General features: G+C 42.4%; 2 protein-coding genes across 3 annotated transcripts in view; both read right to left on the reverse strand.

The window, feature by feature from the left end:
- Nucleotides 1-5,176, reverse strand: part of Ubce2h (ubiquitin conjugating enzyme E2H) — a 40,535-nt gene extending 35,359 nt beyond the window's left edge. The window contains exons 1-2 of one of the 2 annotated variants that reach the window (XM_071785030.1): nucleotides 4,698-5,176; nucleotides 3,756-4,096 (exon numbers count right to left, since the gene is read on the reverse strand). In XM_071785030.1, the coding sequence (XP_071641131.1) occupies nucleotides 3,756-3,808 (53 nt within the window). In that variant the 5' untranslated portion in view covers nucleotides 3,809-4,096; nucleotides 4,698-5,176. Of the gene's footprint in view, nucleotides 1-3,755; nucleotides 4,142-4,697 lie in introns of both variants that reach the window. The other variant, XM_071785029.1, reaches the window with a different exon arrangement.
- A 288-nt stretch (nucleotides 5,177-5,464) lies between these two features.
- Wls (Wnt ligand secretion mediator) lies at nucleotides 5,465-11,325 on the reverse strand. The gene is made up of 12 exons (XM_071785035.1): nucleotides 10,878-11,325; nucleotides 9,710-9,891; nucleotides 9,520-9,625; nucleotides 9,330-9,454; nucleotides 9,091-9,240; nucleotides 8,811-8,988; nucleotides 8,591-8,718; nucleotides 8,487-8,492; nucleotides 8,253-8,414; nucleotides 7,919-8,146; nucleotides 7,695-7,848; nucleotides 5,465-7,555 (listed from the first exon to the last, which is right to left on the reverse strand). Exons 1-12 carry the CDS (start codon nucleotides 10,981-10,983, stop codon nucleotides 7,455-7,457), a joined length of 1,626 nt encoding a protein of 541 aa, XP_071641136.1. The 5' UTR covers nucleotides 10,984-11,325; the 3' UTR covers nucleotides 5,465-7,454.
- Between the last annotated feature and the right edge of the window lie 25 nt (nucleotides 11,326-11,350).

Consider the following 11,350-nt stretch of genomic DNA (forward strand, 5'->3'; position numbering starts at 1 on the left):
GAAAAGCAAATTTAATATGCCGTAGCGAAAGGGTTAACGAGCTCCGCCGAGCGCAACTTCGCGACGACCGAGGTGCGATGCAAATTGGGTTATCAAGCCGCGAGATATTCCACCTGTTACGAATACCGGGGCACGCACCAGCGGTATTGCGATAAAATTAGGCGCGATGAGGTGTTGATACACAACGATTAAAGAGGTCCACTCTACGACGCGCGTATATACGAGAATAATCCCGCGAGCGTCAGCGTGCTCGGCAGCAGCATCTCGACGATATCGAGCCACGCATCTCACGGAGAAGATGCGTCGTGACGAGCTGAAAAACGGCCAAAAACACGCGTGTGGCGTTCAACTCTCGTAACGTCACGCACAGCTAGAACATTAGAACCACGAATTTCTCGAAACTTTGACTTTCGTTCGCCAATCGGGACGTGAGTTAATTATGTCAATTCCGTGGCTCATAAATAGCGCCGATGTCAAATTATATAAATAAAATTCGTATCTTTGGCAATTCGAATAAAGTAGTGGATGTAAGACGTTTCGCGAAAGATTTTACCCTGGCCTCTTTAAGATATTTGAGAATATTTATTTTCGCGCTCGTCGCTTCGTTTTGACGCTATCTACTGTTATTTTAAAGCCTGTTACGTTGCATTTTTCCCTCTCTGTCCCCTGCACCTACATCTCACGTGTCGCGTCGCGTCTCGTCTCGACAATGTAACATGGCACGCCGGGACGTGTGTAAACGTATCGCGCAGTTAGCCTCGCTCGCTCGCTCGCTCGCGCCGCCACGAGATAATTCTGCCCCGGTACGATAATTAAACGCACGATGTGTTTCTCGAGGCGCGTATCGATTCGCGCGTCGCGCGTCCCCGTGTATCTCCCGGAGCGGCTCTCTCCACACTCGGAGAGCCCGCTCTATAATAATCCCCGAAGCTCCACGGAGCGACCTTCGAACCCGCGCGTCACGTTTATCGCGATGAATAAAAGAATTATATTGCCGACATACGCGCGCGCGCTATCATTCGCTAAGTAACGACACCATGCGCGTAAAAAAAAAAAAAATCCAGTAAACGCGCTATAAAAGAAAGAGGGAAGAGGTATTATCGACGAATTATCGAGGATCGGAGCGGGCCGCGCGCGTTTTCCTTTCTTTGTCGACCGAGGGAAAGAGCGAGACGTATCGCGAGATTACCAAGTCGAACAAGAAATGTCGATTACGGGACGGCACATCGGCGTTAATTAAACTTTCTTTCTTCTCTCTATCTATATTGTTATCTCTCGAGCGCATCAGCTGGCTAATCGTTCGCTCTTTCTCAAAGGAAAGAGACCGTGTCATCTAAGCGGTCACCTATCGGACTCGCCGTTAGTTGCGCAAAGAATATCCCGTCTTTTTTTCTTCTTCTTCCTCTTTTCAGTTTTGCAACGGGCAATCCGAACGGAAAGAGAAATATACCCGCGATCGCGCGGAGTAAATCCGGATAAAAATTTCCTCGTCGCCGATCGGCGGGATCGACAGAGGAGTCAGGAGAGATCGCCGATGTGTAACTGACCTTCGCAAGTCCCGGCGCGCAAGACCCGTCGCCGCCGTCGCGTTTTCGTCGCGTCGCATATGACGAACCGCACGCGAAATATACATATCGACCCGTCCTATTACATGCGTCAGTACGGCGAGATCTGGCCCGATGGAATATATAGAGAGCGACGAGACCGTCGTCGTCGGCCGCTTTATTTTTACTCGCGCGTGCTAAGGCGCTCTCTGACCACTTCGCTCTCGCCTCGTTTCGAATTCGCCGCGAACGAGGGTGACGTCTCAATTAACGTTCCTCTCGCTGGTCCGCGTCCCTCTTTGTCTCTCTCTCTCTTTGTCTCCGTGGTCCTGGATCTCCGCGTCTCGAGGAACGGAATTCGAGGCGGGGATTTTCGAGCGGAGACTCGACGAGATCTCTCCTAGAGAGCAACGCTCTATTTGTAGAACAGGGAACAAAAAGAATAAAAGCGAGGGAAAACGAGAGAAGAGGTGGAGAGAAGTAGGCAAAGACGTGAAAGATGGAAGAGGAAGGAAAAAAAACGAAGAATGGGAAGATCCATCCATCCCGAGGCTTTTCTGTATCCGAGAACCCTCGGTCCCTCGAGCGCTCACCCTCGGTCGCCACCGTAATAATCAACGTTACGAAAAAAAAGCATTATTCTTTTCACGCAGTCCTATATATGAGGACAAAGAGAACGGAAGTTTTGTTTGGACGAGAAGTAATCGCCAGGCGTGACATCGGCGCTTCGATAATAGCGGCGACGCGAACCGCGTGATTATATCGCAAATAAATAACCGAGGCAGGTGTAAGCGAGGTGTCTTCGAAAGCGCGATACGGGGAGAGAAAGAGAAAGAAAGAAAGAGAGAGAGAGAGAGAGAGAGAGAGAGAGAGACGGAGAGAAAGAGAGCGCGAGAGAGAGAGAGAGAGAGAGAGAGAGAGAGAGAGGGAGGGAAAACAAAAGGAGTAGAGCGAAGCGTGAGCGAGAGCGAGCGAGCGAGCGAGCGAGCGGGACAACGACACGCTCGCTCACCGCTCGTCCACGCACGCACGAACGAACGCATACGCGCAAGCGCCTACGAGTCAGCTGGTTAAAAACAGCTGTGGCCGAAACGTCGACAAAGCGGCGAGCGGCTTGGAGACGAGTTAAATGTCCGCCGCGCGTAAACGAGCGAATTTTTTTCCTTTTTTTGCCTTTCGTATCTCTCGCGAGCCTCGTCGACAATACGATTATCACGGTGATTATTGTGCTCGATAAGCGAGCCAGCGATTCGCCACGTGCACACGCACACGCATACACATCCACACGCTGGACACAGAGTGCTGAATAAACTTATAGGTGCACAGACTTCGAGGTTGAAAGGTGAAAGAGGGAGGGAGAAAAGAATCTTTAAATTTCTATAAAACTTTAGTAGTCTACGAAAAGCGATCAAAGACGTTTCGATCTTTAATTAAATTATCATCAGATATTCTTGGACTTTTTTATCGATAATTTTATAGATTTACTTCTTATCCGTTTAATTAGCGATTATAATATGAGACCGCGGGAAGAATTTCCCATTAATAAGAGAGTCTAGAAATACATTGTCTTCTAAACACATACAACCAACGAGTGCTTAATCTTTCTGTTTACATCCAGTAGACGTTAATCAAGAGAAATTTGAACACGATGCGCGATGGTCTCTGTATTTGGTATTGAAAACTAGGAAATTACAAAATTCGACCAAAATTTCGTATCAGATCGACGCGAAAGGTTTGTCGTATTCATCAAATAGAGTCGGAGACAAAATTTCAAAAGATTAGAAAAGAAATCGCGGCATCCGACGTGCCCCTTTTCTCATTTACATTTTTTCGATCTCTTCGGAGAACCGTTCGTTAGAACGATCTAACTTTACTCGATACAAAGCTCCGTGAAAACGCTTGGGGAAACGCGAAACCTTTTGCGCCAACCCGACACGACAAAGAAATCCGCGAGCGAGGTCTATTCCGCTCGTAGCTTTTCAGCACCTTGTATAAGCCCACACACACACACGCACACAGACAGACGCGCGCGTGCAAGTAGGAGGCGCGTTGCGATTGCGAGTCGCTCTCACGTGCGCCGCCACTGCGCGACAATGTGCAGAATCGCACGAGGTACTTATCGGACTCCCAGCGTGGAAGGGGGGATGGTGCCCCCGACGGACGAGAGGACGGGGAGCTTTCTCGCAAAAAGCGGCTCTCTTCCAAGGATACAGTTTGATAACGTCCGTGTCCATGCGTCGCTTGCCGGCGCTGGGGGACGACATATTTATCGGCGCTGCTCGATCGTCGACGGTGCTGAGTTCGGCTGGGGCCCTTCCTCGCCCCGCGGCGCTCCTGGTAGCGTCCTCCACCACTACCTCCTCCACCGCCCTCCTCCTACTCCTCCGCCGTCCGCTGCGCGTGGATCAGCTGAGCCCGACAGGCACTCCGTCGTGCCCCGGGAGGGCCCTCTGGATAAGCGCCCCCGTCGATTATCCTTCTCGGCGCGTGAGGGAACGATCGCGAACTCCTCGCGCGGCCGTACTCCGGGCACTCTGCGGCGACACGCACTTCTCTGTCCCCGACGATAATGTAAAACGAGCGTTATATTCAGCGCACTGAGCAACCGAGAAAGAGCGAGAGCGAGCGAGAGAGAGAGAGAAAGAGAGCGTCAGCCAGAGCGAAGGGAGGGGGGGAGCGAGAAAGAGAGAGACAGACGCACACACGAGCGTCGCGCGACGAACGACCGGAGGGAAGGAGAAAAAAGGGAAGAAAAATAAAAATAAATAAAGACTGCACGCTCGCGAACGCGCGACAATCGACCAGTCGATCGACCAGATCTTACGAGGCTCGCCCTAACCGAAGGGCGAGTACGCGGGGCGAGATCACGCGAACGATCTCGCGATTCGACGCGGGCGAACGCGAGACGTGGAATAATCCGCCGCGAGGTGAAAACTGCGCTCGTTCGCGCTGCGCTGCGTTGCGTCCGTCTTTCTTTTCTTCCTTTCTTCGTTTCCCTCCTCCGCGAAGCGCGTTGTAAGCGTCGCGCGTGTGCGTCTCTTTCTCTCTCTCTCTATCTCTCTCTGTCGCTGTATGTGTACAAGCGATCAGTGCGTCTCTCTCTCTCTTTCCCCTCGCTCGCTCTCTGCCCGTAGAAAAAAAGCTCGAAACTACCAGACGAAAGGGATGGTCCGCCTCCTCCTTCTCCTCCAAGGGGGTGACCTCCTGCTTCCGAGAGTCCGCTCGTCGGCCTCCCTTCTCGCGCGGACCAGGCCAGGCCAAGGAAGCCACGGGGAGGCTAGAGGATCATTTCGTCGTCGATGACGAGACCGTCGCGCACGTCAACCGCCGTGTTTCTCTCACTCGCGGCTCGCTTTCTCTCCTCTCTCTCTTTCTCTTTCTCCGTAGCTTTTCTTTCGTGCCACGGACGCGTACACACGGAAAAAAACCGTCCCCGTCCTGCCAGAGAGAGAGCCTAAACGCCAACCGCCGTTAAAACGCCTGTTCCTTCTCCCTCTCGCGCGCGCGCGCTCCCTCGCTCTCTCTCTCTCTCTCTCTCGCGCTCTCTCGTGCAACCCGCGACCTGTCAATCCACGATCTTCGCCACCATCTGATTGCGTTCTCGTCGCTCGCACACTGGACTCTCCTGCCTCCTGGCCCCGACCGACGCTGCTGCCTCCGACGAGCGACGACAGCGGCGTTCGGCGCGTGCGCAGAATCTCTCGGTAAATTCTCTCTCCCCTCGAGTGCGTGAAGCTGCCGCCCGCGGACTCCGAGCAAATAACGCGCCGCCATTTCCCAATTTCCCATCGCCGGCACGCGGCGGGAATTTTAACGTCCGGATTCGTAAATGGCTCTCGATACGTGATTCACGCGTTTGAATACCAATCGCGATACAAACGCTTATCCCAATAGATTCGCTGTCGCGCAAAATGCAGAAATGGCTACAACAGATCCGTTTATTTAAAAAGTGTATAAACATCACCAAATTATATAAAAATGTTGCGAAGGCGGTGCACGGTATTTTAGTACGTCGGGTTTACTTACAAATACTTTCGGTACAACGTTTCTTTTACATAACAACGAAACAGTGTGGATTATTACTGAATCCATCGGAAAGTCCTGGACTAATTATTGGGTCGTTGCTCGAATTAATTATTTAGAAAGGTAAAAGAATCTTCTGTAAACTCCGCTCTCGTGTCTAGTTTAAATACCGCTATATTACTTGATTAATATGCACTAGCATGAAGTCGACATACGGAGATAAACTACTATTGCACCTTATTTTATAAAATGCTACTTTATAATCAGTGCCTATAATAAGTACTACATTAAGTGTCTCGATATTACATTAAATACATACACAATCATCTGTAGAATGTTATCGAACAGTTCCTGATCTAATTTTAAATAATAGATTCGTGCAAACTACACCTTGCGTATTCATAGCGTTATCTAAAGTGAAAGACTTGCATTAATACTTTGTATATGTAACGATGTATATGATAAAAAACTGACGCTATTTTGAATGGCAGACTTAAGTGAGTTGGCACATACTTTCCGTTTTGAAATTTGTTACTTTCAAAATGCCGCAATAAATCACGAATACTGGCTCTTAATACTATCAATCATGATCGAATACATTGTGTTACAAATGATAGATGAATGCCCAATAATGATATGTATAATATAATAAGATATCATATAGGAGGCTTTTTTATGTAATTCGAATTAGGAAGTAAAAACTACATTCTTCGCTTCACGCATCTCACGCTTAATATATGACAAGTGAATAGAAGAAATAAGTATATGCTTTACGAATTCCTAATATAAATCGTCTAAATCTACTCATTACGTTGCTGATTAATTGCAACAAATCACTTATATAAACACATTTAAATGTTTATAACATCTTGTAAGATTGGAATGCTATTTCAAATTTTCAATGTCGATTTAAAAATACTTAACTGTTTAAGTATGTAATACATAGATACAGCTCTTACATTAACAGACGAGTCACATGTTAATATAAAAAAATTATTAGATTAGTGCAGGACTACTATCTATCAGATTACTATAAGCATATAATACTGAAAGTTCTAAAAATTTTACATGTAAAAAATATGTCAAGGAAAAATTCTTTAACCTTTTCTCTCAACATAAAAATTTCATCGATATTTAGCAGTTAAAAATATACCTTATCTATTAGTAACTTTATAGAAATTAATTGTATACGCAGTACGGTAATACATCCATATAATACTGTGTAAATTCTATCTCAATTACAGATTAGCTGCTGTTTACTACGTAAAGTCATTTCATCTCATGTGCATAATATAAAATGTTTGATTCGGAAATGTTTGATTATCGTTTATGCAATATTTTCGCGAATTTAAATAAGAATGTAGAAAATATTTGTATAACATGTTAAAGATCTTCTATTAAAATAACATGATCTATTGTTTTATTCTAATACTTTCTCTCGCATAGTTCTTTTAAGTACGTGATTTTAAATATTACACATCACTTGTGTTTGAACATACATATATATTTACGTTGTAATTTTTGTGTAAATGGTATAAAAAACAGATCTTATATTAAATCTACTCCAGAATTTGTACTTATAACAAATATCAACGAATACGAAGATGAAATGACTTCTATATATTTCTTATTATAGATAATATAATATTATAAATAGGTACATAAAAACATACAAAAAAATGTTGGAAGCAATAAATAATCAAATTTGGCATATAAAATCGTGTGTAGGAGTATTATCAGTCATTGGGTTCCTAATAAATAGTGGAAAATCTAAGTACAGTTCTACTTACAAGTGCTACTTATAACAATTAAGTACATTAAGTATTAAGTAGAGTTTGTCGTGTTGTCCTGTTTCTTACAAAATGTACACAAGTAGACATATGTATTTTACTCTACTGCTGTTTTTCGTGCAAATGCAGTCAGAGACAGCATCTCATTAGGATCGGTTGGCAAAGGAGAAAATTCGATTTCTTCACTAATACTGTTCTCTGAAAGTTAAAAAATAGCATGTTTTATCGCATAAATATATCAATAGAATTTGATAAAATTTAAGATCTAATATTAATATACATGATATATAAGAATCTCAAATGTATATTTAATTTATAAATAGAAATGTATATTTACCAGATGGCTCAATTGGCCATTGCTTATGGGAAGGCGCATAGAGACATAATAATGCAATGATGTAAATATTCCACATTCCATATACCCCAGTGAAAAAGGCAGAAGTCATTTCCAACTGTAAATCTTCGTCCCATTTCCACTGACCTTCCGCAACCTATCTCAGAAACGTTATACATATATAATTGTCAAATTTATTATATATAATTAAAACATCAATTTCTTACCTGTCCGAGTATAAAACCAATGACAGTTAATGACGCACATAATAACGTGGCGATCATTAAGAATTTGAAACGATATATGACACCCTCATAATGCAGGCGTCGCGCCGAGCTCATGCTAGGTAAAACGGCTCTCTTCGCGCTAATGTTCATGAACACTTTCCATATCATATAAGATAAAAATAACAGATATACTCCGGCCGATATACCAGCCAAGATAATGAAAGACAGCTATTATTTTAAGATTAAGGAAATTAATCTAAAAAATTATTTTAAAATTCTCTTTTAATCTCGTTTCTTGTAAAAAGATGTGTATCAGATAATTTGGAAAGGATACTGCCAATTTCGTGCCAAGATCAGTGACCCATATTGAATAGAATGGATTTCTCAGTTGTACACCACGCTCGCACATATCGAATACGAACAGCGAGAGACAACCAGTACCTACTGCAGAGAGATGCCGCCAATAACATTTTAATGAATTTCCTTGGTCACCCTCCTGAAACGTACATTATCGAATTCAGTATCTTTCATTAAGAAAATAAAGATTTACACATAAAAGAAAACTTACCTGAATCTAAGGAAGACCAAGATGCGTACGTAAAACAAAAAAGATGTAAGTTATTACTAATATGATTAGAGCAATTTTAAATAATAAAAGTTCAATTTTCTTACCATCAAGTGTTCACCGGCAAACACAAGCCAGAATGATAATAATGTTGCATAAAATACCCCTTGTCGAATATCACCCAGCAAAAGCATAAATGGCATGTCGTAAGCGAGTGTTAAATATTCCAATGGCACTGAAAATAACATAATAACGATTTATAGATAAATACGCGTAAAGAGGAAACACTTGGGAAATTATAAATTAAGCACAGAGCAATTAACATACGATTTAAAAATGTTAAGGCAGAACCCAAAGCTAGGAGCATGTACTCCAAAAGAGCGGGCGATCTGGATAACATGTACACTCTCCTCCAATACCAAGCCAAAACAGCTAGCACTACTGGGAAATAAATGGTCTTCAGACTCACCCACACCTTCGTGAATCCGCCATTTTGATTAATAGCCTAGATTAACATCACAAATAATACATTGAATTAAATAATTTTTAATCAAAATTATAATTTATTATTCATAACGATATAAGAATTTTACGTTCCGATACTTACTGTAAGCCATAAATCAACAATGTGTCCCAGTCCTTGATTTTTATCAGTGTCAGAAGGAAGACGAATATTCAACAGATAATAATCGTGATACAAAGATCCTAATTCAAACAACGGCATAACGCTACAATTGTAATTATAGTGCTCCAGTGGCTGGAATAAATTAGACATTTATAAATTTGTATTTGTATGCGCGTGCAGAAAACAAATATTCACTAATAATATTATATAAGTAAATGTACCTTGTCTATGCTGCAATCCAAAATTCTTTCCACGATAGAAGCAGCATATGGTTTCCATGCATTATCTGGATCTCCCTTATTTCGATATGCTAGCCGTGCATCCAATGTTATTTTCGTCCTAGGAGCTATAGAGAAAACTATGTCAGAATCAAAGTTAACAAAAAGTTTTAAACAGCAGCAGATACATTACCAATTTCAATCTGGTTGGTATAAGATATATCCACTTGTAAAACACCTATCAAGTTTTGCTGCCATCTCGAATAATCAAGCTGCATACTGTTTCGTGGAACGGGCATCTAAAATAAAAAAGATTTATTAAATCTTTACAGTTCAAAACCTCTCTTGTAACTACTAGTTATACATAATTTTATAAATTATACCTGAAATGTATATATAACTTGATAAGCCTGTTGAGTGTCCAAACTAAAATGATGCATGTCGACTGGGGTACAAGAACCTTCTCCTCTTGAGTAAAACCATTTATCTTCGTCATAAGACCCATTAACACTAATAACTTTGCACGGTGTGCCAAGAATATTCTGACTGCTGGCAGGTGTAGGCGCTAAAAAGACACGTACGTTATATATTTTATATAAATTCATCTAAAAGACAGTTGTCATACATTTTATAACAATTTATTATATCTCTAAAGTCCTTCAAAAAATCTATAATTCCTATCAGAATTCTCTCTCAAGATAGAATTCTATTCATAATTTCATGTAATATAAAAAACATTTAAAGAATCAAAATACACATATGTACAAAATATTTATCGAAATACTAGTATATCAAATTATAAACACAATTCTTTTCTAAAAGCCACTTTATAAAAGATTCATAATTTGCTTTAAATTTCAGGCTACGGTTCTTTTTATTTTATATAATATCAAAAATATCAGAATGCACGTGCACATAAAATATATATAAAATACACAGCACATAAAATTATAAATAGATCTTGAAGTCTGCTTTATAAGGTCCATAATCTGTTTCAGACTTGTATATTTTATATGCATACATCTACGTATTTTAATATATCTCATATATCTGTGTAATCCCGATTCTTCAACATTTTATTTTGCATAGTACATAAAATTATGAACAGAATTCTATTCAAATAAATAAATAATTAACTAAGGACTCTCGAAATTAACAAGTAACAAGCAAAAAGAAATTCTACTCTAAATTCTGATGCGAATTGTAGATCGTCTATAAAGCGGCCTTAAAAGCTAATCGTCCAAAGACTCAACAGATTAAAATGCAAGTAAAAAAATAAAGAAGAATTCAAGTGACAGCTAGTAACAGAGATTTTTATTGAATATATACAACCTCAGAATTAATTATAAAAACATCATTGAAAGATTTATTATAAGTTTCTTTCATAAAAATAACTATATTATATATAACAAAATAGAATTAAAAAAAAGAGACCAAGGTGCAGTATTTACAAAATGTATTTACATGTCACTCATTTATTATCATGTGGACGACGACAACGCGAACGTAAGTCTAAGGATACAGATCCACGTGCGTGACGCTCTGACTCACCGATCAAACCGCCTATCAGGAAGCAGACTATTTGCGCGATTATCAGAAGCATCACCAGCACGGAGAGCTTCTTGCCGCTCAGGTTCTCGATTATGGTGCCCTGCATCTTGCTGCCGTTCTCTCCGTCCCTCCGTTATCCCGACTCCGACCGGCGATGTGTCCGAGGGATCTCTCCGGTCTCTCCGACACTCTCACCGCGACGCCGACGGCCGAGACGCGCACACGCCGAGCGAGATGACGCGAGACGCGGAACGACAACAGGCTCACGTTTTGCGAGCCGGGGCCGGGGATCGGTCCGTCAAAATGGAAGCCAGTGATGGGGGGACCCGGGGAACTCGCCGCCGCGCGGCCGTCGAGCTCGCGGCATTCGCGAAATTTCGAATTTCGAGACCTATCGAGCTCTCGCGATTGCCCGGCGTCGCCACTCGCCCGACACTCGCCGGCGACGTATCGATCCCTCGGCGCCGCGAGAC

The sequence above is a fragment of the Temnothorax longispinosus genome, chromosome 8 (genome assembly GCF_030848805.1).
Source record: "Temnothorax longispinosus isolate EJ_2023e chromosome 8, Tlon_JGU_v1, whole genome shotgun sequence".
In the NCBI taxonomy this organism is placed as follows: Eukaryota; Metazoa; Arthropoda; class Insecta; order Hymenoptera; family Formicidae; genus Temnothorax; species Temnothorax longispinosus.

What these genes read in the sequence shown, in the direction of transcription:
- Wls (XM_071785035.1), bottom strand. Translation starts at nt 10,983, where the DNA reads ATGCAGGGCACCATAATCGAGAACCTGAGCGGCAAGAAGCTCTCCGTG. An exon ending in CCTGATAGGCGGTTTGATCG is followed by an intron (nt 9,892 to 10,877) that starts GTGAGTCAGAGC and finishes GTGTCTTTTTAG; the next exon opens with CGCCTACACCTGCCAGCAGT. An exon ending in TGGATTGCAGCATAGACAAG is followed by an intron (nt 9,241 to 9,329) that starts GTACATTTACTT and finishes AATTTATTCCAG; the next exon opens with CCACTGGAGCACTATAATTA.